The following is a 24,001-nucleotide window of genomic DNA, read 5'->3' as shown; positions in this document are numbered from 1 at the left end:
CCACCTATGCATGCCGCTTTCACAGGAGCTCCCTTTGTGTGATTGCATTTGCAAGTGAGTATGAACGCCAAGGGGAGGGCAGAGCTCCAATTCAGCTCTGTTTTTGTAGTGAGAACTCTTAGGGGTGGACACTGTAGAGCTAGCACTTGGGATCATCTGGCTTGCCAATTTGCATTTATTTAAGGTGTGAGAAAGTGTGGAGATCTGCCTTTCACTGAATGGATGGAGGCGGGGGTTGAGGGAAACTGGGAATTTTGCAGTTGTAAACAGCCTGGGATACTTTTAGCAGTTGAGGAGGAACTGATACTGAATGCATGGATGTACTTACACGGAGCAAACTGAAGTGTGACTGTGCAAGCAAGTGCATGGAAAGTTGAAGGGGGGGGGACACGTGAAATGAGGTTCACTCGAGCATCCCTAGATACTTTGTAACGTGGCTGCCAATCAGATGATCTCCCACTCCCAACTGAGCCACAGCCCCTCCCCAGTGTGCTCGTGTGTTCCTCAATATTTTCTGCATCATGTTACCCTGTAGCAATGGATGCACTGATGAGCGATATATAGGTGGTGAGGGGAGCGGGGAGAGGGTGCAGGGAGTGAGGGCCATGTAAATGCAAATCAGTTGCAGAAGTCACGAAAGAGGTGAAGTGCACAATCCAGGCTGCTTAAATGTTGAACAGAAACATTTCAAGAGCAAAATCCAATGCTGAATTGGTATTCATATGTAAATTTGACTCAGTCAGACTTGGACTGAATAGAGACTCTGCATGGCTTCTGCATGGTTAGCTGATATAGAAAAAAAAATCTCTGTAATCGGGCCTTGCCTTGATGAACTAGTTTTTCTTTCCGAGAGGTCTGCATTTGCTTTGATTAAACAAAGACTTGTAGATATTGAGATGCAAGAACTTAGGAGCGTCGCCTCTGGTAGATGTTCCCTTATGAGATGGGGGATTTCCTCTAATGGTTCTTTGGTAGAGTATTTTTCTGGTTTGACTTCCCCTCACCTTCGGAGAGCATTCATGTCAGCGCGCTTCAATGTTCTTCCTTCTGCGGTACTCCATGGGAGGTTTAAGAAAATTCCTTACTCCACAAAGTATTGTGCCTGTGGCTTGAGGGATATAGAAAGTACTGAACATGTTCTCCTGTACTGCTTATTTTATTGTGATATCCGCGCCATTAATCTAGGACCTTTGCTTCAAAATCATGAAGGTCAGTCGGACGACAGACACACCTTTTACTATCCACACATAATGCTGGGATCATTGAGTCTGTGGCTAAATTGCTTTGTTGTGCATTGAAGAGAAGAATGGTTTAAGTGATGGGACAAGAGATTTGTTGTTGTTGTTGTTGTTGTTGTTGTTGTTGTTGTTGTTGTTGTTGTTGTTGTTGTTGTTGTCTCTTTGCTGACTGTGCATATGTATGTCCTGTTATGCCAATAAAGGGATTCGATTTGATTAAACTCTGCATGGTTATCTCATTAACAGAAATAACTGCCTTTCAGGCATTCCATTCAGATTCAGCAACGGAGGGAAGGGGTCACACCCAGCCTGGACTGTGCACTTCACCTCTTTCATGACTTTTGTAACTGATTTGCATTTATACAGCTCTCACTCCCTGTACCCTCTCCCCCCTTCCCTCACCACCTATATATCTCTGGCCAGTTTCTTCATACCCTCCATGCATCTGACGAAGCGAGTTGTGGTTCTCGAAAGCTTATGCTACAATAGAGTTGGTTAGTCTTAAAGGTGTTACTGGACTCCTTCCTTACTATTTTGCTGCTACAGACTAACACGGCTAACCCCTCTGGGTCTATGCAATCAGAGTGGCAATGGATTTTTTTGGGGCTGATTCCTAAAGAACTGGCCCTCTTGCTTCCACGTAAACCAGAAGTGAAGTCATTGGAAGCCGCATGCTCCAGCCAGCCTCCTTGCACCTTCCCCCATCAGCCAGGTGAGCAGCAGTGGTGTTCAGTAGCTGTGGGGGTACTGGCCTCTCTCTCCCAGGGCCCTGTCCTTCAGACACTGACCGCTACTACGGGTGGGGAGAAATGAGGCAGCAATGCTGTACAAGGCAGTAGACAGCCAGCCTGCCAGTCTCATCCCACAGAGGCAGGAGTTGGTAAATCCCAACAGAGTTTGGGATTTTGTATGTGTCACTTGAAGCTTCCTTCCTCCAGACTGCAATGCAGATGCTGTCAAGGATTGCTCAACAACTTCCTTTTTATGGAATGCTCTGCCTGAAGTTAAATTGTTTGCTGCTTTAATCTTTTTTATTTCTTCTGGCAGTTGTGCAGATGCAGCTGTCATTGCCAAGGGAAAAAAAACAAAACCAGACCATATTAGAGTGCTGTTTTCCTGAAATGCTTTTGGCTTGCACATCAAAAGCTCTGTGAGGAAGCCATCGGAGTCTAGTAGCTTGTAAGGTTGGGTCTGAACTCTGCCCTGAGTTTGAGTCCTTCTACATGAGACATCTGACAAGTGAAGAACACATGTTGGGAGAGGCAATGATAGCTGGGAAGGGTAGTTTAAAAAGACAGAGCCGGCGGCAGGGCAAAGGCTTGCCATACACTGGAACTGTGTGAAGGGGCTGTGAAATGCCAGAAGGGAAACTTCAGCCCGTTATAACCTCTCTGGATCCAAGCCCGGTTCTGGAAGGCAGCTCTAGCCCATTTTATTTATTTTATGTCATTTACAGTCCGCCTTTCTCACTGAGACTCAAGGCGGATTGCACAGTGTGAGATCAGTACAGTCAGTTTCAAGGACATTTCCATAAACAATGCCATAGGGTAAATAAACACAATTTTACAAAGACATAGCATTAGTAAGAATCCAATACAGAGTTGAAGAAATGCTGAAAAAGAAACATAAGCAGTTCTAGGGCTGACATTAGACCACGTGAAACACAAATAGCTCATAGCAGCACATATTTAAGACAACAGGCAGTACGTAAGGCAACATAGTGGTGAAGTCTTAATTCATTAGCGAAGCATCTGACAGCCCCTCCCTACAATACAAACGCCTTTTTGAATAGTTCGGTTTTGCATCATTTGCGGAAAGCTAGGAGAGCGGGGGCCCTCCCCACTCCTCAGGCAGGCCGATCCACAGATTAGGGGCCACCACAGAGAAAGCCCTGTATGGACTGTTGTTGATTTCACCCATATGCAGGATGGCACCTGCAGGAGACCCTGTTCAGATGACCGAAGCTGCTGTGGAAGATTGGGAGGCGGTCCTGTAGGTATGCTGGGCCAAGGCTGTGAATAGCTTTGTATACGATAACCAATACTTTGAACTGAGCATGGTAGCTGGTAGGTATCCAATGGAGTGACTGGAGAATGGGGGTGATGCTCATGCTCCTGCTCGCTCCTGAAAGCAGTCATGCCACAGCATTTTGCACCAGTTGGAGCCTCCTGGTTAATTTGGATGGGAGACCTATGTATAGTGCATTACAATAGTTACATCTTGATGTTACCATAGCATGGATCCAGGGGGCCAGGTCGGCCGTGCCGAGGTAAGAAGCCATCTTCCGGGCTAGAGTAAAGTTGCAAAAGGCATTTTTTGCAGCTGCCTTAACTTGTTTTTCTAGTAGTAGCGCTGGATCCAGTATAACCCCTAGGCTCTTAACCGAGTCGACGAGGGTCAAACGAACTCCATCGAAAGTGGGGAGTGCAATGTCCTTGAAGATCTCTGCCTTCCCAACAAGCATCGTTTCCATCTTGTCTGGCTTTAATTTCAATTTGTTCGTTTTTAGCCATTTAACTATAGCTGTCAAGCAGTGATCCAAGATTTCTACTGCATCCTGAGGGGACCTGGATAGCAAGATATAGAGTTGGGTGTCATCTGCATATTGGTGACATCCAACTCCATAGCTGTGAATGAGTTCTCCTAAAGGCTTTAAATAGAGGTTGAATAACATGGGAGATAAGATTGCTCCCTGCGGGACCGTGCAAGATAACTTCCATTCCGGAGATAGCTGATCTCTGACAGCAATCCTTTGAGTCCATCCCATGAAAAATGAGGCACATCCTTTGATGCCCACTTCTGTCTCTAGACGCCTCAACAGGATGGTATGGTCTACTGTGTCAAAGGCTGCAGACATTTCCATTCCTTTCTGCCCTTTGGGTGCAATCCCATACAGTTTCAGACTGAAATTTACAGAGCCAAGGGAGACCAAGAGGAAATTAACAAACCCTCTGAGGAGCAATCTCCATTGGCTCTGTCTTTTTAAACTACCCTTCCCAGCTAACATTGTGTCTCTCTACACTTGATGAACACACGCCGAGGTGTCTCGTGTAGGGAGACTCTTTGTCATGTAGCTTTGGCCAAGTCACTGTCTGTCTTGGTTGTTTCTAGTCTCTAAAATGGGAGCACTGGTGACTTGGCTTATTCCACTATTGCTAAACATAATCAAGAGTTCCAAAGACTTTCAAAATTAATAGCACTATCAGCAGAGTAATATATTTGGGGCTAGGCCCACTTCAGCAAACATCTAAGAACACACTTATTATTCTAATAAAGTTATACATAATCAGAGAAACACCTGACTTCTGTGATGGTAATGTTGCAATAGTAATGTATTCAAAGATGGTCACTTACAGCTTCAGGGATACGTTTGCATGCTGGAGTCAAATCTGGGAATTCATCCCTCGAGCAATTTGTCTCTTTTATTAAATATTCATAAGCATAATTCCATCCAGCTACTACCTGGAAAAAACATTTAGGTGAGGTTGTCTTAAGTACGGGTTGAGGAGAAAAAAAACAAATTAAATAAAATTGCCCTCAATGACAAGGTTTGTATTTTACCCAAATTCCTATCCATTGAATGTCAATATGGGCCATTTCCACACATCTTACCTGCCTGTGGAACATCGTGTGAAAGACTCGAAAGACACTGTCTTCTTGTGAAAAATTGTTGCAGGAAGATGCTGTTATCCGGGAGTTTGATGCGATTTTGCACAAAACTCCCAGATAACAACAGTGTCTTCCTGGCGCGATTTCGTGCAAGAAGATGGTGTCTTCCGGGTCTTTCACGCGATGCGACACAGGCAGGTAATGACAACTGGAACCTGAATGGCTGCTGATCTTGTATGTCTGTTGAAGGAAAATTGAAAGACTAACAAATTCCCCCGAAGATGCCTATGTGGCAAAATTTGTAGGTAATTTTTTCGCTGAGTAATATCCCCCCCCCCTTTTTTCCCTGCAATGTTGGTCTTGGCTTTGTTTTTATCTCTCTCTGACTAGTGAGGCCCTTTATTTCCTCTTTTCTTCTGAATGAAAACAGGAATTAATTGAATTTCTGAATGACCATTGGGAGTTGGGACCCATTATAGCCAAGGTGATTGGATGGTAACACAGTGGTCTTTAGAGACTTCCCCCAAATGGCTGGGAAATTTTTAATTTTTACTATTGGGAATGAATGAATGTGCCTTCTTCCTCTCCCTCTCTTTCAGGACAATAGCCTATGGCAGACATGATCATAAACGTGTCTGGAAAATTTTATTTTGTAAAAGGTGGATGGTTGTTATGATGTATTACGTCATACAAACCTGCCTATGGGCTTGGATTATTTCCAAAACTTCAAACAAGGCAGGGTGGTTATTTTGGTTGTTAAATTGCCGTATGGTGTGTCTCACAAAGGGCAGGATGTCCAAACTGTTGTTGGCGATAGGGGTCCAGCAACCAGTACAAGAAGCATGTGAAGCAGTCACCTTACCTTCAGCTGAAAAACAATGAAATGATACAGAAAATGCTGGGTTCAGCAATCTCAAGGTGGGGGCTGGATTTCTCCCACAATTGCAATTTATCTTCAGACTACAACAGGATTTGAGTCCAGAGGGATCTTGGAGACCAACAAGATTTTCAGTGCCTGAAGAAGAGAACTCTGACTCAAAAGCTTACACCCTAAAAATCTTGTTGGTCTCTAAGGTGCCACTGGACTAAAATCTTACTGTTCTACTGCAGACCAATACAACTACCCACCTAAAGTGTCCTCCAGACTACAGTTCTCTTGGAAGAAATGACAGCTTTGGAAGGTGGGCTTTATCGTATTCCACAGTCCAGGGCTTTTTTTCAGCTGGAATGCAATGGAAGGGTGTTCCGGAACCTCTTGAAAATGGTCACATGGCTGGTGGCCCCGCCCCCCGATCTCCAGATAGAGGGGAGTTTAGATTGCCCTCCATGCCATGCGGCACGGTGGGGGGGGCAATCTAAACTCCTCTCTGTCTGGAGATCAGGGGGCGGGGCCACCGGCCATGTGACCATTTTCAACAAGGGCAATTTGACTCTATAGTATACCACAGCAGAAACTGATTGATTGCCACCTGTAAAGATACTAAAGGCGAGAGGCTGGTTAGGAATGCTATTGGCTGGTGTTGTCCTATGGACTTTCAAAGTGTATATTTCTCCTTGAGAACCCTGGGGTGGGGTAGGGGGTTGGGAGTCCCCCCCCCCAGCTTGAGTGGAATCTAACTAGATACTGCTACTTTTATCAGCACAACTATGTGCTGGGTTGTATGACCTACAGACGCCTACAAGTGATTTAAGTAGGAGAAAAAGGTGGTGAAAGGGAGTGATATGAGGTGGGAAATGTATATTTAAAAATTGGTGAAAGGAAGTGAATTCATAGGAAAGAGAGGAGTTGTAGGAGCTGACACGTGGCATTACAGAATGTGACATCTAGGGACAGGATATCACATCCCTCCCCTCCCCAAACTCTTCCCTCCCCATGCATTGCTATCAAATATCCCAGGAATTTCTCAAGCCAGAGCTGGCAACACTAACATAGTCGCACTGCCCAATGCAGTGAACCAGTTAGGTAAACAACCCAAAGACAGCTGGTACAGTATAGTGGTTAAAGTGTCAAACAATGACCAGGGAACTCAGGTTCAAATCCTTACTCATTGGATGACCTTGAGAAGGACGGATGGACGGACGGATGCACGCATGCAGAGCTTAAGATGCTGCAGTTGACAATGCAATCTCAAAGGCTATGGCCTTTTGGAAGTAAAGGGCTGTGCAGTGTGTCTTTGCTCCAAACACCCCAGTATTACAGAAGGGGCAGTACTGCTAGTGCAAGTCAGTTTCCTTGGTATCAAGGGCTGCCAAGTCTCCTGCTATAGCGGTATAGCTCCTGGCAGCAACTCTCAATGCCTGCCACTGCTCTGTAGGGCAGTGGGATGTGTTTGTGTGCAGAAAATCACAGTTGGAGCAAAGGCATGATGTCACTTCCAGGGCAAAACTAGAAGCGACATCATTGTATTGACATAATACTCTCAAGCCTGAATTCTTCCTAGAAGCTAAAATGACAAAACTAAGGCTTATCATACTTTTTACTTTATTACAAACAATAAAGAATAAAATGAGTACAAAGCATTCAGAAAGCAAAAAAAAAGTTTAATAAGAATAAAATACGAAAAAACCCACTAATGTTGCATTGGGGATAGCAGTACATTTCTAACAAAGGGAAACTGGTTATTAAAATCCCCTTAAGCTCTCTGCTGTAACTGGTTTTACCAAATGCTTGATGCAAAACAAATGAGGATACTTTGAGGGAGTGAATTCTAAAGCCTGGCAGTGACCCTCCAGACTCTCATAGAAACTGGTCAACTAACCGGAAAACTGGTCAACTAACCCATTTCAAACAGTGAAATGCTAAGCAGAGTTACTCCAGGTAGAAGATACGATGGCAGGAACCTCACAGTCTCTCATAGCATTTAAACACACCATCTCTGGGCTTGGACTTCACATGGTGCCCGGGGGCTGCAACATTCATGAGTTGTTCAACACATTTTGAAATCCGCTCAACAATATAACAGGTAAAACGGTGGAATTCATCCAATCTCTATATGAAACGCATATATAAAACACCATATGACAGGTGTGTGGAAAGGTTTTTTGTAGTTGTATCTATCCTAAGATACCATGAGAAACCCCTCTCCCCCCTAGCTCTAGAATCTGAGTTGTGTTTCCCAGTAATGTATAGTTAACATGTCCGGTGCAATGCATATAATTTTAGATTTCCTCTTTCACAAGCAAGATCCAGAATTTCCCTGTGAAGCTCACACAGCTCTTATTTCAAGTCAGCAACAACTAGGTGTCACCCTTGCCTCACATATGTGGTACAGAGACTTTCTGTTGGTAGGGTGGGGATTGGAAATTAACTAGGATGCTTCCCAGCCCTGCCGTTTCCTCATAATCTGCTTGCTTGGCATTGCCTAGTACAGCACTACTTCAATGGGTTTTGTGGTTTTCCAGGGGCAGCTCCAGGTTGAGTGCACCATAAATGGACCATGTTCTGCAGACAGACCTGCATGTCTGATGCACCTTGAGAAGTGCTCCCCACCTTTGATCTGTGTCTATCTGTACTGCAAACAATATTAGATGGGGATATGATAGGGCACTGCAGGATTTGAGTCCAGTGGGCCCTTGGGGGCCAACAAAATTTTCAGAGTATAAGCTTTCAAGTGTCAGAGCTCAGAATTCCCTTTTTCAGACATGGGTTCAGAAAGTGACATCAGAGTAAGGTTGCTTTCCATGACTTTGCTCTTGCTTAAATCTTGTCAAGGTCGAGGAAAGGTGAGGAAGGCTAGCCTGGCCTCAACCAGAGCCAGGGCCTTTTTGGTCCTGGCACCAACTCGATGGAACTCCCTGTCTGTTGAGATCCAGGCTCAACAAGATTTATTATCTTTTCACTAGGCCTGTAAGACAGAGATGTTTCACCAGGCATATGGTTGAGGATGAGCCTTCTGGCCGGCCTCCTAGGGGTGGCAAAAGGTCAGGGCCGGTGCCACCATTTAGGTGATGAGGCAGGGGCCGCGGGTGCCGCCGGGCCGGAGGGGGCACCGGAGGGGGTGCCGGGGGGGGGAGGTGCGCGTCCCATGCTGCCAACAGCCAGCCCCGCACCGCCGCCACCACACACCCCTGGGCGAGCGCAGCAGCCATGGGCCAGGGACTACAGGGACACCGCGCACCCCTTGTCCTGGGGAAAGATGAACGGCGCAGGCGGCCTCCCAGCCTCCCGCGCTGCCTTTTGCCTTTCCTTTGTGCCCATGGCTTCAGAACACCCCCTTCCCCCTCCCTCCCCTGGGTTGCTGCTCCGTGGTTGGAAGGAAGCCTGCTAATCAAGGAAAGCTGGGCTTCCATTCGTGTTTCGAGGGCGACAGAAGGAGGGCAAACACAGCTCATTCCCCTGGCTCCGTTGCCCCGGGAATAAATTACTGACGCCAGAGTGTCTGCAATTCCGAACAGAAACCAATATAGCCGATCAAGTCCCGAACAAGCAAACCCCCGACTGCTGGATCGGTTGCCATGGATGGAACCAATTAGCTGAGTCATGATGGCGCAAATGCCAAAATCGGGGTTTTTTTGAAATCGTAATTCAGATCATGCCCATGTTTACCCTTCTATAGTCTTTACTGTAGCGATAAAGGTATTCCTAGAGTGTCACACAGAAGATCGCGCCATCCCCAAACTTTACCCTCCTTTTGAGGCACTGACCTCAAAATCTTTGACAAGGCGCTGCTGGCAACCCTCTTTGGGCCACAGGATTTGGCCCAAGGAAGCTCCTGTGGTTAGTGTTTGGCTCAGCTTTCTTGGTCTCCATTTCTTTAGCTGTACTTCTGACCAGCCTTATGGCTTCCAAGTTTTCTCACAAAGTAGTGCATTCTGGGTAATAATAACATTCGAATGATAACATTTGGTTTATATACCGCCCTTAAAAACATCTTAATGCTGCACTTAGAGTGGTTTACAAAGTGTGTTGTTATTATCCCCACAACAATAATCACCCTGTGAGGTAGGTGGGGCTGAGAGAGCTGTGACTGACCCAAGGCCACCCAGCTGGCTTCAAGTGGAGGAGTGGGGGAATCAAACCTGGTCCTCCAGATTAGAGTCCTGCTGCTCTTAATCACTGCACCAAACTGGCTCTCTGGTAGAGCCCATGGAGGTCTTAAACATGCCTCTTAGTGAATAGTGGGCAATCCGAGTCCAAAGTGATCATGGTCGTCTGTGTTTGAGCATCTGTTTAGCCTCCAGAAGGTCCCAGATTCAATCCTTGGCATCTTCAAGCATTAGGACCAGGTAATAGGTGACATAAGACTCTAGAGAGCTGCTGCCAGTCAGATTAGGCAATACTGACTTTGGTAGAGCAGTGGTCTGACTCAGTATAAGATAGCTTCATGTGTCCCTTGTATTGCCTACCTGAGGACCTCCAAGTGATCATGGAGAAGCGGCTAGATCTGCCGTAATGTATTTGCACAAGCAGTCTTTTTAAAACGATCATGGTTGGAATGAAGAACGTTCAGTGAGGCAGATTTTTAGACTCTGGACTTAACATTCTTGGAACTATAATTCCAACAATGTATCGGGGCAAGGAAGTGAAAGAATAAAGAGGGAGGAGAACTGGGTGGAACTCACCCAGCGCTTGCTATAACTTGCATTTGGGGGTCTCCCTACTGAGTCAAGGTGGCCACCAGGATCATGGACTTCTGTCCCAAAGTCCGGTACTGAGGTCACTACTGAGAGTGTTTTCTGAGGTATTATCTGAGAATGCGTATGGTCAGCAAATTTACGGCTAGTGTCAAACTGCTATATAATACAGTTCCCAATACTGCCTCGCCAAATGGCCTGGGGAGGATGTGATAACACTTCCGGATGAGGATCTTGGCTGCCTCCATAAAAACTAGGGGAAATCCCTAGAGCATCGCTGTGTGTAGGCCCTTTTTACTCCTGCTCCTCAGTTTCTCGGGGATGGGAAATTGGGTGTGGGGTAAATTCTCACTATAGGTGGGGAAATGGCAGGCTGAAACTACTACCATGTTATCTAATGATCACACACACGCATACAAATTCATTATGAATCATTTAAAATTCTCACTAGGGTTGCCAGCTCCAAGTTGGGAAATTCCTGGAGATCTGGGGGGCAAAACCTGGAGAAACCAGGAGAAAGTGGGGTTTGGGGAGGGAAAAGTCCTTAGCATGGCATAATTCCATAGAGTCCACCCCCCAAAGTAGCCATTTTCTCCAGGTGAACTGATCTCTGTGGCCTGGAGACCAGTTGTAATTCCAGGAGATCTCCAGCCACTACCTGGAGGCTGGCAATCCTAATTCTCACAGATATGTTCAGCCCATTCTGAGGGTTCTAGGCTGTAAATGACCCTCTTCTCAATTCCAGTTTTACCGTGACCTCATTGGACAAGACATCACAAAGTCAGTCTTTGAACTTCCATGCCAGTTATTGAGCCAGGGGGCTCACATTAACTACAGCGGCTATTCTCACTGGGGTTGCCAGAGCACCTTACATTCTGGCGGGAGGCTGGCATTTATCTTTCTTTAGGCCCCAGCATGCTTCACCCACGCGCACAAAGTGTGAAGCCCTGCACCCATGCAATGATGTCATCATGTGGTTATAGGAGCATGCATGCACTTTGCAATGGGCCAATTCGGGCCTCAAACAGGAACAATTTGGCCCGTTTGAGGCCTAGATTGGCCTGCTGCAAAGCGTGCACAAGTGCTTTCGGGGCAGCGCAATGATGTCATTCCTCGGAGTGACATCATTACGCTGAGCCTGGGAGGCCCATTCCCATGTCCTTCTCCCCCACTGGCCAGGTGAGTGGTGGGGGGGGTGGGGCATGAAAACGGGGGATCCCCTGCCCCCACCAGGGGAATGAGATCCCAAATTCTAAAGCGGCGCTCTCTTCAGTCTGTCAATAGGAGGCTATGACGCCCCCACCCCTTTCCCTCTTAAACAGCAGAAATGGTACCCAAGGCATTTTTAAAATTCAAAAATAACTGTTTTATTTAAGAAAGGAAAGATCAGGTGAAACCAGGTGTTGAAAATTTCTGAGGTAATTCAGCCTAAATATCTCTGAGGTAAAAGTCGTTCTTACGGTTTTCACAGATACTTAAATTCTTATGTTTAGAGGCTTTTGTCCCCGCGTTTCCCCCAAACACTCTAGTACACTTTCTTTTAGAATTCCTGTTCTCTTTGGGGTTTAAGAATGTCAGTACCCACTTTCTAGTACCCCAACCCCCTCTCTCCGCACACTAGTGCTTTCCTTCATTCGTTAACTAAATCTGAAGGTCTCCACATGCAGTTTCCAACCACACCCGACCAAGGATCTCTTCATTCTCCAGAGGTACCTCCGTGTTTGACCGGGTAGGGAAAGTCTCCTCTCCTTAGAAGATCTATCCCCTTCCTTTGGCCCGTTTGGGAGTCTGCATCTACTTTCCAAACCTCCTTGCCAACTTTTCCCCAGTTCTCTTGTTGGCATTAAACCGCTTTCAGTTAGGACTCCGTCTCCCAACTCTTCACACTTGATTCCTCTCAGCTAGGGCTGAAAAAAGCCCCCTCCTCTTTCCAGCTCATGCTACTGGATCAGATTCCATGGAATAGCCTGTCTGTGTCTGTGAGGGATTAACCCTTAACAGACCTTCAGCTGTTTGTACAGCACTTCCAGGCTTTAAAAAAGTGCAGTTTGTCACAGAGGCTAAGTAGAAACTTTACATACCTGGGATAATTCTGCAATCCTGTGAAACGTTGGAAAAGTTGAGTAAGTCATCAATGTAAATATGAGCATCACACTCGCCTGAACCCTACAACGCCAAAGGGGGGAGAAAATACAAAGTCAATATGTTGCATTTATCAGCTTCACGTAAATATCTATCTTGAACTTGCATTTGTAACCCCAAGTTACTCTGCTCGAAGTTACTAACACTAAGTTTTAATGATCAGGCTATGCCTCATGAGTAAATAGGAAAAAGTAGACATGCTTCTACAGGCCATACCTCTACATCCCTTTAGGGCAGGTGCAACATAAAAAGAAGAACTATATAAAAACAGAGATCTCTCAGCCAGTTCCTGAGCCAGCAGGTGAGGCCAGCTTCCTCCTGGCTTAGCAATTGAAAAGTCAGATGTGCATGCCGGTGAACCACATGCTGGGTTACTTCTCAGTGTAGCTGCTATCACTGTGCTTCACTCGGGCTGTCTATCTTTCTGATTCTTAGATGTGCCCTATGAATGTTTATCCTGGAGACAGCTGGAGATATTTGTGGGCCGTTGGGCACAGGGTGTTTATGGAGCCCCCATCACAGCCTCTTTTTCTTCTTTCCTGCCTGCATTTTTCAGCCCACTTCCTCCTCTTCCCCCATTTTGGGACCCTGCTCTTTTTTCACCCTGCTTCATGGCTCCCTTCTGCTGCCCATTGTGACTCCATCAGAGGGGCAATTGTCTCGTCTCAATAGGAGAGGGAAGCAGCGGAATGTGACCTGGGGCCCCTCAGTAGATGCTTAGAGATCCGGTGTGGTGTAGTGGTTTGGCTGTTGGACTAGGATTGGGAAGACCCAGGTTTGAATCCCCATTCTGTTATGACGCAGTCACACACTCTCAGCCTAACCTACCTCACAGGGTTGTTGTGAGGAAAAAATAAAGGAGGGGAGAATGATTTAAGTTGCTTTGGTTTCCCATTGGGGAGGTGGAGATATAAATGAAATAAAGTAAATAAATAAAATAGGTATCTTTGCCAATCCTGGAGGCAGGTTTACCTATTTATTTGCTACTTCATAACAACAACAACAACAACATTTGATTTATATAACGCCCTTCAGGACAATGCCCACTCAGAACAGTTCACAAAGTGTGTTATCATTGGCCGTTTTCACACGCGCTCTGGGAGATCACGCAAACTCACGGCATGAAGCGTCTTCTTAGCGCAATTTCCTAGCATGATCCCTGTTAATGGCCCTATGATGTCCGAAAAAGGGCCATTAAAGGGAATCGTGCTGGGAAATCGTGCTAGGAAGACGCTTTTATGCTGTACGTTTTGCACAATCTTCCGGGTGCGTGGCCGTGAAAATGGCCGTTATCCTCACAACAATCACCCTGATTATCTTATTAATTTTTTATCTTATTAATTTTTAAAACTGCGCTGGAGATTGGTGTGTGTGTGTGTGTGTGTGTGTGTCTTGATGGCATCATGAGCAGCCAGTCAGTCAGTGCAGTTTGTTTACTGTTGCTGTGGTTGTCATTTGCTTTTAATTGGGTTTTGCACTCTTTTATCAGTCTTTTATTCTAAAATGCTTTAGGCTGTGTTTTGGGCTCTCAAAGTGCGTAAACCCTCTCAGCGGCTTTCAAGCAGAGAGTTTAGATTATAAATAGTGTAAATGAATGAGTAATAAAGAAAATAACCTCTGGTATTAGGGCTAATCTAGTTTAGCACTGAGCTAGCCAAGGATTTCTTTTGAAACAACCTTTTTACAGCTTGTTTTTATCCAGAAGGGATCCAGCTAGGATTCTTTTATGGAAACATAAGACCAGAGGCTGTTTACTCGAGGGATTAATCTAATGTTGAAAAATCAGTTGAAACGAAAGCAAAGGGAATGTATCATATAACTGATCATGGCTAGACATGGGGTTTAGAAATAGCTGATTTAATCCCTTCTTGGAGGCTTTGTTAAAAAACGGATTAATGTTGAATGGGGAACGGCTTTAAATCGTAATTCAGAAAATGATACACGTATAAGTTGCTTTTCTGGAGCACCGACAGTCTTGCTTAGCTGTTGGAAACAGTGCATGGACAAGTTTGATACGGAGCAAATAATGAATGTATCGATCAGTCTAAAGAAGAAATTCACAAGGAAATGGAAGTGTCTGGATTTGCCAACAGTAAACCTTCTTGCACTCTAAATCAGCCATTGGATTTGTCTGGGCAATAAAGGCATTGCACGTATAAACCAATTATGTATCTTTCTCCATATGTGCAGCGCTGCATGCATGTAGGTTGGTATCCCACGCTGCTGCATATGAGTAAAGTGAGAACTAACACAGAGATATAAGTAGCACATGCATGAAAAAGGTGATGGGCATAGCAAGTGGTATCTGTGCACATTCAATGTAATTTTACACTTGGTATCCCTGCATCAAGTGTGGTGGGGATCTACATCTTCAAGCCAGTGTGATGTAGTGGTTAGTATGTCAGACCAGAACTGGGGGAGCTGTGTTCGTTTTCCCACTCAGCCATGAACCATGGGCTAATCTCCATATTTTAGCCGAATCTACCCTATTGTTGTTGTAGGACCTCCTGCTGCAACTAGATAGGGTGGCAAGGGGAAAATGGAGAGGGAGATTTGGCATTGTGTGGATATCTCAATGTCACTTCTGGTGCGAACCAGAAATGGCATTGGCATGATGTTCTAGAACTGACCCCAAACTCTGTGGTTAAACCACAGAGTTTTTGGTGAATCCTAGAACACCACAACAACATCATTTCTGGTTCACCCTGGAAGTAACATTGCAGCACTGATACAATGCCAGTTAGACACCCCCTGCAATCTCCTGCTGGGTACCAGCACTGGCCTAGCTCCTCTAAGTTGTTTTCAGGAGAATGAGAGAACTGTATGACTCACCCTGAGATTTTGGAAGGGAGGAGAAAAATGTAGATGCATATGGTGCCAGTGTGCATGTTTTTTCACCACATGCTGTTCTTAAGTTTTTCCACCAACCCATCTGGCACAGTGGAAGGTTGGAATTCTACAGTCAGGGCTGCTTAGAGCTACCCCCCCCCAAATATCCCCCCAAAATTCCATCCCCCCCCCCACCGCCAAATGTCCCAGCATTTTCTGGAGCAGGGCTGGGAACATTAGGTACATCTCTCTATCCAGTCTGCATATAGTCATAAATTTTGAAGAGGAGGATTAGATACTTACTGCCTCCAAGAGGTCTTTGAACTTGCAGTTTTGCCAGGGAATGCCTCCTCCGACAGCACAAATGGTCTCCCTTAGCTTGTACTTTACATCAGCGAAGAAACTTGTTCTGGGACCTGCCTGGAAGAAATGTTACGTCAGTGACCTTACTTTCTTAGCAGAGCCATACAGTGGCCACGACACCTGAGCGACTGTTTGCAGTGGAGGAGGGCACTGGTGTGCCGTGGGGGCTCGGTTCAGTTTCAGCCACCGGCAGCATGAGACGTGACTGGCATCAGTTCCTAAGCCTGTGTCAAACTTGGACCTGGTCTCCAGGGCAGGAGGCCTTTGGTGATGGATGCTTCTTGCGTGGGGGTGACAAAATAGTAGGGTTGCCAACTGCCTGGAGAAAACTGTCCTGTCCCTTTAATAGATGTTTAGTTGGGTGATATTTACCAAGTGACATTGGTCCAGTGATTGGCTTGCAAGTCAGCACTCTGCCGGTTCGACACCCACTACTTCCATGAGCTCAGTAGGTGGCCTTGGGTAAGCCGCTCAGCCTCAGCTCCCTGGCTGTATTGTGGGGATAATAGTAACACTAACTTGTTCACCACTCTGGGTGAGGCACTAATCTTTTTGAAAAAGCAGTATATAAGCCCACTGTTATCATCATCATCTCCATGCCATAAAAAGCTTCACACGTTAATTATTTCTTAAAGGGAAGACATTTTTCCTCCTCCTGGCAGTTGGCCACCCAAAGCTCCGTTTCCAAAGGTAGAGATGCCACAACAGATTGCCATAGGAGGAAAGGATTTCAAAGGGATTTTTTTCATAGTATAATTAATAAGGTTGCCGATTCTGAGTTAGGAAATTCCTGGAGGTTTGGGGGTGAGAGGGGCTTGAGGAGAGGAGGGAGTATAACGCCATACAACCCATCCTCCAAAGCAGCCATGTCCTCCAGAGGAGCTGAACTCTGTAGTCTGGAGATCAGTTGTAATTCCTGGAGATCCCCAGGCCCCACCTGAAGGATGGCAACCCTGGTAATTAAGGTTGTGTAGAGCCTGCCCCTTCAGTAGATGCTAAATGTGTTGAAATGGGCAGTTGAACTTTTTCATGGCAGGGGTATGTAACATCACCTGGTAAACATCCTCCTATTAAGCCTCTATTAAAGGTAAAAGTCCCCTACGCCTGCACAGAGTCATAACTGACCCATGGGGAGACGTTGCATCACAATGTTTTCTTGGCAGACTTTTGTTACGGGGTGGTTTGCCATTGCTTTCCCCAGTCATCTATGCTTTACCCCCAGGAAACTGGGTACTCATTTTACCCACCTCGGAAGGATGGAAGGCTGGGTCAACCTTGAGATGGTTACCTGAACCTGGCTTCCGCCAGGATCGAACTCAGGTCATCATGAGCACAGCTTGGGCTGCAGTACTGCAGCTTACCACTCTGCACCATGGGGACAAGGCATTTTTTCCCCTCCAGGCTGTTGGCAGCCCTCAGTATTCTGCAAGGTATTTTAAAATACTTCAAATGAGGCCTATTCCCCACTGGTCTAAATAAGCAGGGCCCTGAAACCTTTCTGTGCTAGAAACTCTTTTCTCATTACAAATTTCTGACCTCCTGAGCCCTGGGGCGGCGCCAGGGTTTCTGGCACCCAAGGCTGCCCCTACGTGCACGCATGCCCCAGGCTGCATGATGACGTCACTGCATGTGACGTCATCACACAGCAAGCCGGCCCCATTAGTGCAGTGGGTGTCTGGGATGGCGCGTGGAGGCTGCCCACGCTCCCAGTTGGGCGCAGCAGGTAGCTGGGGAGGTGCACGTGCATCCTCCCAGCCCTCCTGCTCTGTTCTTCCGCACGCTGCCCCAGACGCCTGCTGCACCCAGCCAGGGGTGTGTGTTGGCAGCGGTGGCGTGGGGAGGGGGGAGGGCTGGCAGGCTGCAGCAGCTGCTGGCCAGGCACAGCAGGCAGCCGGGAGTGGCTTCCCATCTCTCCCACTCAGCCGCCAGCGCTGCCGCCCACCAGCTCCGTGGGGCACGCCCATGCCTCCAGCGCCCCCTCCGGCGCCCCCTCTGGTACCTCAGCACTCGAGGCAGGGGCCGGACCTGCCTCAATGGGTGCGTCGGCCCTGCCTGAGCCACTGATTTGGGATCTTCATTAAAGCGCTAGAACAAGAAAATGCGCAAGCAAAGCTGGCAGCTTTCCCAGAAGTCTTTGGCAGTCAATATTTTGACGATTCTTTTCTTTAGGTATTCCAGATGCCTTTTGAATAGTTCTTAGGGTCAGCATTCTTTCTTGAACTCAGCTTGAACCTATTAGGGCAGGACCCAGAGTCTTCTTGAAAACTGTGGGACCTTTGAGAACAGGCAGTGGGTACTGAAGCGATCCCACCTCCCACGTACTCCATTCTGGCACTATCATGTAAATCCTTCTGAGGGAAGTAACGGCTTGTTGATCTTATAGACTTTTTGCATGAGACAAGTAATAAAGGTTTGATGATAAGTGAGTATGACAAATAAGTAATTTGGAAAAACAACAACAGGATAGACGTCCACTAGAGACTTCCTCAATGCATCAAAATATATAATAACGACGACGACAACAACATTTGATTTATATACCACCCTTCCAGACAACTTAATGCCCACTCAGAGCAGTTTACAAAGTATGCCATTACTATCCCCACAACAAAACACCCTGAGAGGTGGGTGGGGCTGAGAGAGCTCCAGAGAGCCGTGACTGACCCAAGGTCACCCAGCTGGTTTCAAGTGGAGTCCTGCGCTCTTAACCACTACACCAAACTGGCTCTCACACCAATATGGCTTATATATGGTTTATATAAGCAAAACAATAATAATAACATTTGCTTTATATACTGCCCTTCAGGACAACTTAACACCCACTCAGAGCGGTTTACAAAGTATGTCATTATTATCTCCACAACAATCACCCTGTGAGGTGGGTGGGGCTGAGAGAGCTCTGAGAGAACTGTGACTGACCTAAGGTCACACAGCTGGCTTCAAGTGGAGGAATGGAGAATCAAACCCGGTTCTCCAGATTAGAGCCCTGCCGTTCTTCACCACTACACCAAAAGTGCAAGTGCTACAAGTGCAAATTACAATTTATGTGCAAATCTATACACCATCTTCACTATACACTATACACTATAAAAATAACATCTGTTATTAATTTACCAGTATATACCATCTTCACAGTATAAAAAATAATATCTGTTATTAATTTTTTTTACAGGGTCTAACAACCGGCTTCTAATAGACCGTATTGAAGGTAAGTATTGCTCCAAAGTATAGTTCAAGTAGTTAAATAAGTTCTTTTTTTTCCTCTCTTTCTTTTTCACAAGTAGAAAAATGGACAGACTGCAAATCCCATGTTGAATATAAGCAGTAATCCAAAAAAGAGAAAATGGCCACACGAGCCTGCCAACTTTATATTCAGCCCGTTGCAGTTTGTGAATAAGAAATTTGGTCAATAAAAAAAGAGAGAGCTTTTGTTTTGTAAAAAAGAGTAAGAGAAAATGTTGTAATGACACATATTTGTCGTAGAGAATATCAGAAGCCTCTTTTTAGTTTGTATAGTTTTCTCCCCCCCCCCCTTTTAGTTTTATTGTTTGTCTGTCAGCTGCTATTTTTCTTTTTTAAAAACTTTAATTAAAAAAAAGATATAAGGCTTGCTAGAAAAGACCAGTTATCAGCTGAATCTTACTAAAGCCTACAGCTAGAAAGAGGACACTTCGCCTCTGAATCTTGCTCTGATATAAATTTAATGCGGGATCATGTTTTGCTTATTGCATTGCAAAATATGAGCATGTATGTATAGCTAATTATTTTGATTTCCCCTTCTTAAAAGCCTTTAAATATATAAGGAAAGACAAGGAAGAGTTGTATGGTAATATAATCATTCTGAATTGGGGAATATCACAGTAGACCTTTTCAGACACACCTCCACTCCTTCATTTAGACATGAATGGGGCAGACACGCGGACAAGCAAACGTGGCTGTCTTTGTATTGTGGAAGGCTTTCACAGCCGGAGAACGATGGTTGTTGTGGGTTTTCCGGGCTGTATTGCCGTGGTCTTGGCATTGTAGTTCCTTGCATTTCGCCAGCAGCTGTGGCTGGCATCTTCAGAGGTGTAGCACCAAAATCTTTTGGTGCTACACCTCTGAAGATGCCAGCCACAACTGCTGGCGAAATGTCAGGAACTACAATGCCAAGACCACAGCTATACAGCCCAGAAAATCCACAACAACCATCGTGGCTGTCTTTGTCATGCCTAGTTCTGGGAGTCTATTGAGAGGGACTGTTAATTGGCCCATCAGTTATAGAGGTGTTCGAGCAATCCACTTGAGTGCAGGCAGGACAGCAATGCTGCTGGTGCAATGAAATAAATTCAAGATATATATATATATATATATAGGCACAGCTTGCAGAAGAGGACTGAACACTTCGGATTTATCCAGTGAGATACGGCTGCAGTAGCAACCCAAGAAATCTGGATAATTTAAGCATTTCTGTAGTGTTAAGGGTGATGCAAATTATCAGGCATGTGACGAAGAGAACTTGATTCTCGAAAGCTTATGCTACAATAAAATTGGTTAGTCTTAAAGGTGCTACTGGACTCTTTTTGATAAAGTTAAATTGGAAGCCATGGTTTGGAGGGCTGCATCCCCACAGAGTTATAATAAAAGGTCAAGATGATAGAAAAGGGACATTCCATTATTTCTCTCACAATCCCAGAACTGGGGGGAAGCGTACCAGCTTGCTCTCCATGGTGAGTGATCATCTGGCCCCAGTTCCCAGACCCCACCACCACTCTTTGCTCCAATGGGAACAAAAATGCTCCGTCCTGTAGCATCTTTGCAACATCACTTCTGGTTGGACCTGGAAGGGATGTTGTATGACACTCTAGAAATTCTCCAAATCTCTGTGGACTGGAAAATTCCTAGAGTGTACTTGTGATACCACTTTCGCATGCAACCAGGAGGTAATGTTGCAATGTGCACCCCCCCCCTTTGGCCCGGTTGGAGTGAAGAGGCCAGCTAGCAACCCTAATTGGGGTGGTTACCCAAGGAAGCTGTTTGGCTGTAGTTTCAGGACTGAAAATAAGAAATGTAGCATACTGGCTAGAGTGATGCACTAGAATCTGAGTGACCCATGGAAGCTCGCTGGGTGATCTTGAGCCTGTCGCATACTCTCAGCCTAACTTACCTCACAGCGTTGTTGTGAGGAAAAATGGAGAAAAGGAGAATGATATAAACCACTGTGGGTCCCCGTTGGGCAGAAAGGTGAGGTATAAATGAAGTAAAATAAAAATAATAAAAAAATTAAAAATGAATTTACACAGTGGTTGGGGGATTCAGTATCCAAAGATGTGATGATAAGTACTAGTGATGAGCCAAACTCTGTGTGTGTATGTGTGTTTTACAAAAAAAAATTGTCAGAGATGAGGATTGTTAAATTGTTAGAATGATTCTTGATTGGCTAGTTTTAGGTGGGTAGCTGTGTTGGTCTGCAGGAGAACAGCAGGATTTGAGTCCAAATCAGCCCACTGTGAAGCACATGCATGTTTCCACGCTTGTGCTATGACATCACTGCCTGGAAGTAACATCATTGTGCAGATGCAGGAGCACATGCAAGGAGCAAACAAAAGGTGACTGCCGGGGCCCCCCTCCTGCTGGAAGGGCAAGGAGACCTGGCAACCTTTGTTCTATCAATGGCGACGAAAATGGAATGGAAACTCCATATACGGAAGTTGTTTACATCTGAATAACAGATGTTGGGGACAAGCATCAGATGAAAGCATTGCCATTGTGCCTTGCTTGAGGACTTTCATTGCGATGACTAGCTGACCACTGATGGAAACAGAATGTTGACCTTCCTGGATGGTTAGCTGGATCTAGGAGGGCAAGACTTGGGGACTGTCATGTCTGAGCCCCATCCATGCCAATGCTAATACTGAACCATTGCTAATGCTGTACCTTAATGTCACTTTGTAAATGCCTTAACCATCACTTTTGTTTCACAAGCATCCTGAGAACACAGCTGGCTTATCTCCATCCTTTGAAGCTCCCAGAAGCGACCTTGCACTGTCTGAAACATTACAGTTTAATCTTATGCCTTTTGTCCTGTCTAGGCTGATGTATAAACCCTGGAAGAAATTCCCAGAATGTTTCCCGCGCAAACCTGTGATTTCGTTGGGAGGGGGTAATAATTGGGTATTTAGAGATGTGCTTTCTTCAAGTTTCTATTCCTGTCAAGGAAAGTGTACTGCTTAGATGCTCTCTTGCTTCTGAGTAATCCTATGTAGATCCCTGTCACCCATATCCTGACAGGGACCTTAACATATCCTGACAGGGACCTGACAGGATATGGGTAGACAGATCCCTGTCACCCATATCCTGTCACTTATAGCCTGACAGGGACCTTAACATCCTAAGCAAATGGCAGGGGAGGATATGATAATCTTGGCAGAAGGCGAGGAAAGCCTGCTTAGTTCTGATAATATCTCAGGTGTGAAATTTCTAATGTTTCTCTATTCCCAAGCTGGATAAAGAATAGGAGAAGACATTTTGAATTTGGATTGGAACAGATAGTCTGCTCTGGGATGGGTGGGTGTTGTTGTCAGACTGCAGGACCTCTAATGATCTGTTGGTGGCAGCGGAGAGAAAATCCTATTTGTGCAAGGAAATATTTGGAATAAACTGAAGAAGTGAAGTCCGCCTTTAGGACTATTGCCTTGAGCTCTGGGACAACTAAGTACTGTCCTCATTCTGCATGGTAGAAAATGTTGTCTGAGGGCATCTGTTCTACCACACAGATATTCTGTGGAGAAAAAAATGGGGAGGATCTTGGAACCGGACTAAAAGCCCGGCAAAAATCACAACCAGGGTTGTTTCACCACAGAGCCAAGCTACAAGTGACGAATTACACTTGCCTGGCAAGTGAACAGACTCACGTGTATTCCTCCCTGTTCACTTTCCCTCCACGTAGTGATCAAGTGGAGCGCAAGTGAACAGGGAGGAATACACGTGAGTCTGTTCACTTGCCAGGCAAGTGTAGTTCGTCACTTGTAGCTTGGCTCTCAGACTGATCACTTTTTGAATGCAATCTGTTTGTAATTCCTGCCCCCCCTGTCAACAAACACCTTGGGAATATTCCGTAAGCACATTCTGCCATGGGAATTACTTGTGCACTGGAAATATTTGCTCACCAGATTTGCTTCGAAGCTCATTTAGTTTTAGCCTGATTGTATCTTTTTCAATATAAAAGAGAGAAGGAGAGAGAACTGTGAAAGAGAAGCAACAGTTCACTGCACAAAATGTTCTGCTCCACACACACACAAAATTGTCCAGCACAATTCTAGACCTTAATCTGCTTTGCACCCCCTGATTATTTGGCGGCTGCTGCGATTGTAAAGTTTACTTACTGTTCTCCTAGCTTCGGTGACCACAACAAGAGCAAACTGATTGCCCTGTGTCCTTTCTCCATTAAACTTCTGCAGCGCTAGATCCACGGCCTTGAAGACTTTGGGGTCATTGCAGTCCACCTCTTGGGTTGGAAGAGGAGTGGCTTGACAAGAGTAGAAACTGAGGACCAGAAGAATGAAGAACTCCATAACTGGACAAAGAAGATCCTTATGAAATCTGGGGAGAAGGGGAGTAGGAGAAAGGACTCTTCTAATCAGAAAAAATATATATTTTTGGCTGGCAGAGACTAAACAGCCTGTTCTTGTTCTAAAAGGAAATAAAGCAAAAAACCTAGGGGCAGTACGGCTAGGTGGGCTCTTGTTCTATATGCTGTTGACACTGCAAACAAGCTTTTGGGTTCATCCAAACATTCGATTTTTTTTTTGCCTACATATTATGACACCAAGGTTGTCCAAGGTTCACCAGCAAGTCAGATAAACTTCTGGATGTTAGGATCAGAATTTCCAGCCCTGATAAGGATTTTGCTGAATGTCCCACGTTCCTGGTTTCAAAATTCCCTCTGCTTAAACTGAGAAATTGTACAGTCTGCCGTTTTAAAAATTCCCAAATAAAGTCCTTGTGTGGTAGGATCTACACATCACTGAATATTGCACTATTGTAATCATTCTACCCTTTTTTAAACCATAAAAATGAGGACTAGAAGAATGTACTTTTTAAAAAGTGAGAGTTGGGATTTTCTGAATTCTGTTGGAAACACAAGCAAGATTGTGTGCTGGAATCTTGCACCATAATAACAATTGGGCTAACAGCCCTGCTCTTTCTTAATGCTTGTGGCAGTTCTGTGCTTTTCCAAAAACAGTAGGTTTTTAAACCCTCACAAA

General features: G+C 45.5%; 1 protein-coding gene across 1 annotated transcript in view; it reads right to left on the bottom strand.

Annotated features, from left to right (window-relative positions):
• Positions 1-23,474, bottom strand: part of KNG1 (kininogen 1) — a 33,179-nt gene extending 9,705 nt beyond the window's left edge. The window contains exons 1-5 of the mRNA XM_054984265.1: positions 23,120-23,474; positions 15,696-15,812; positions 12,503-12,587; positions 5,543-5,715; positions 4,593-4,700 (exon numbers count right to left, since the gene is read on the bottom strand). Coding sequence (XP_054840240.1) covers positions 4,593-4,700; positions 5,543-5,715; positions 12,503-12,587; positions 15,696-15,812; positions 23,120-23,308 — 672 coding nt within the window. The 5' untranslated portion in view covers positions 23,309-23,474. The remainder of the gene's footprint in view (positions 1-4,592; positions 4,701-5,542; positions 5,716-12,502; positions 12,588-15,695; positions 15,813-23,119) is intronic.
• Positions 23,475-24,001: the final 527 nt, after the last annotated feature.

Source organism: Eublepharis macularius, chromosome 6 (assembly GCF_028583425.1).
Source record: "Eublepharis macularius isolate TG4126 chromosome 6, MPM_Emac_v1.0, whole genome shotgun sequence".
NCBI classification, from domain to species: domain Eukaryota; kingdom Metazoa; phylum Chordata; class Lepidosauria; order Squamata; family Eublepharidae; genus Eublepharis; species Eublepharis macularius.
The sequence above is the reverse complement of the archived record's forward strand: the minus strand, read 5'-3'. Positions and strand labels throughout refer to the sequence as shown.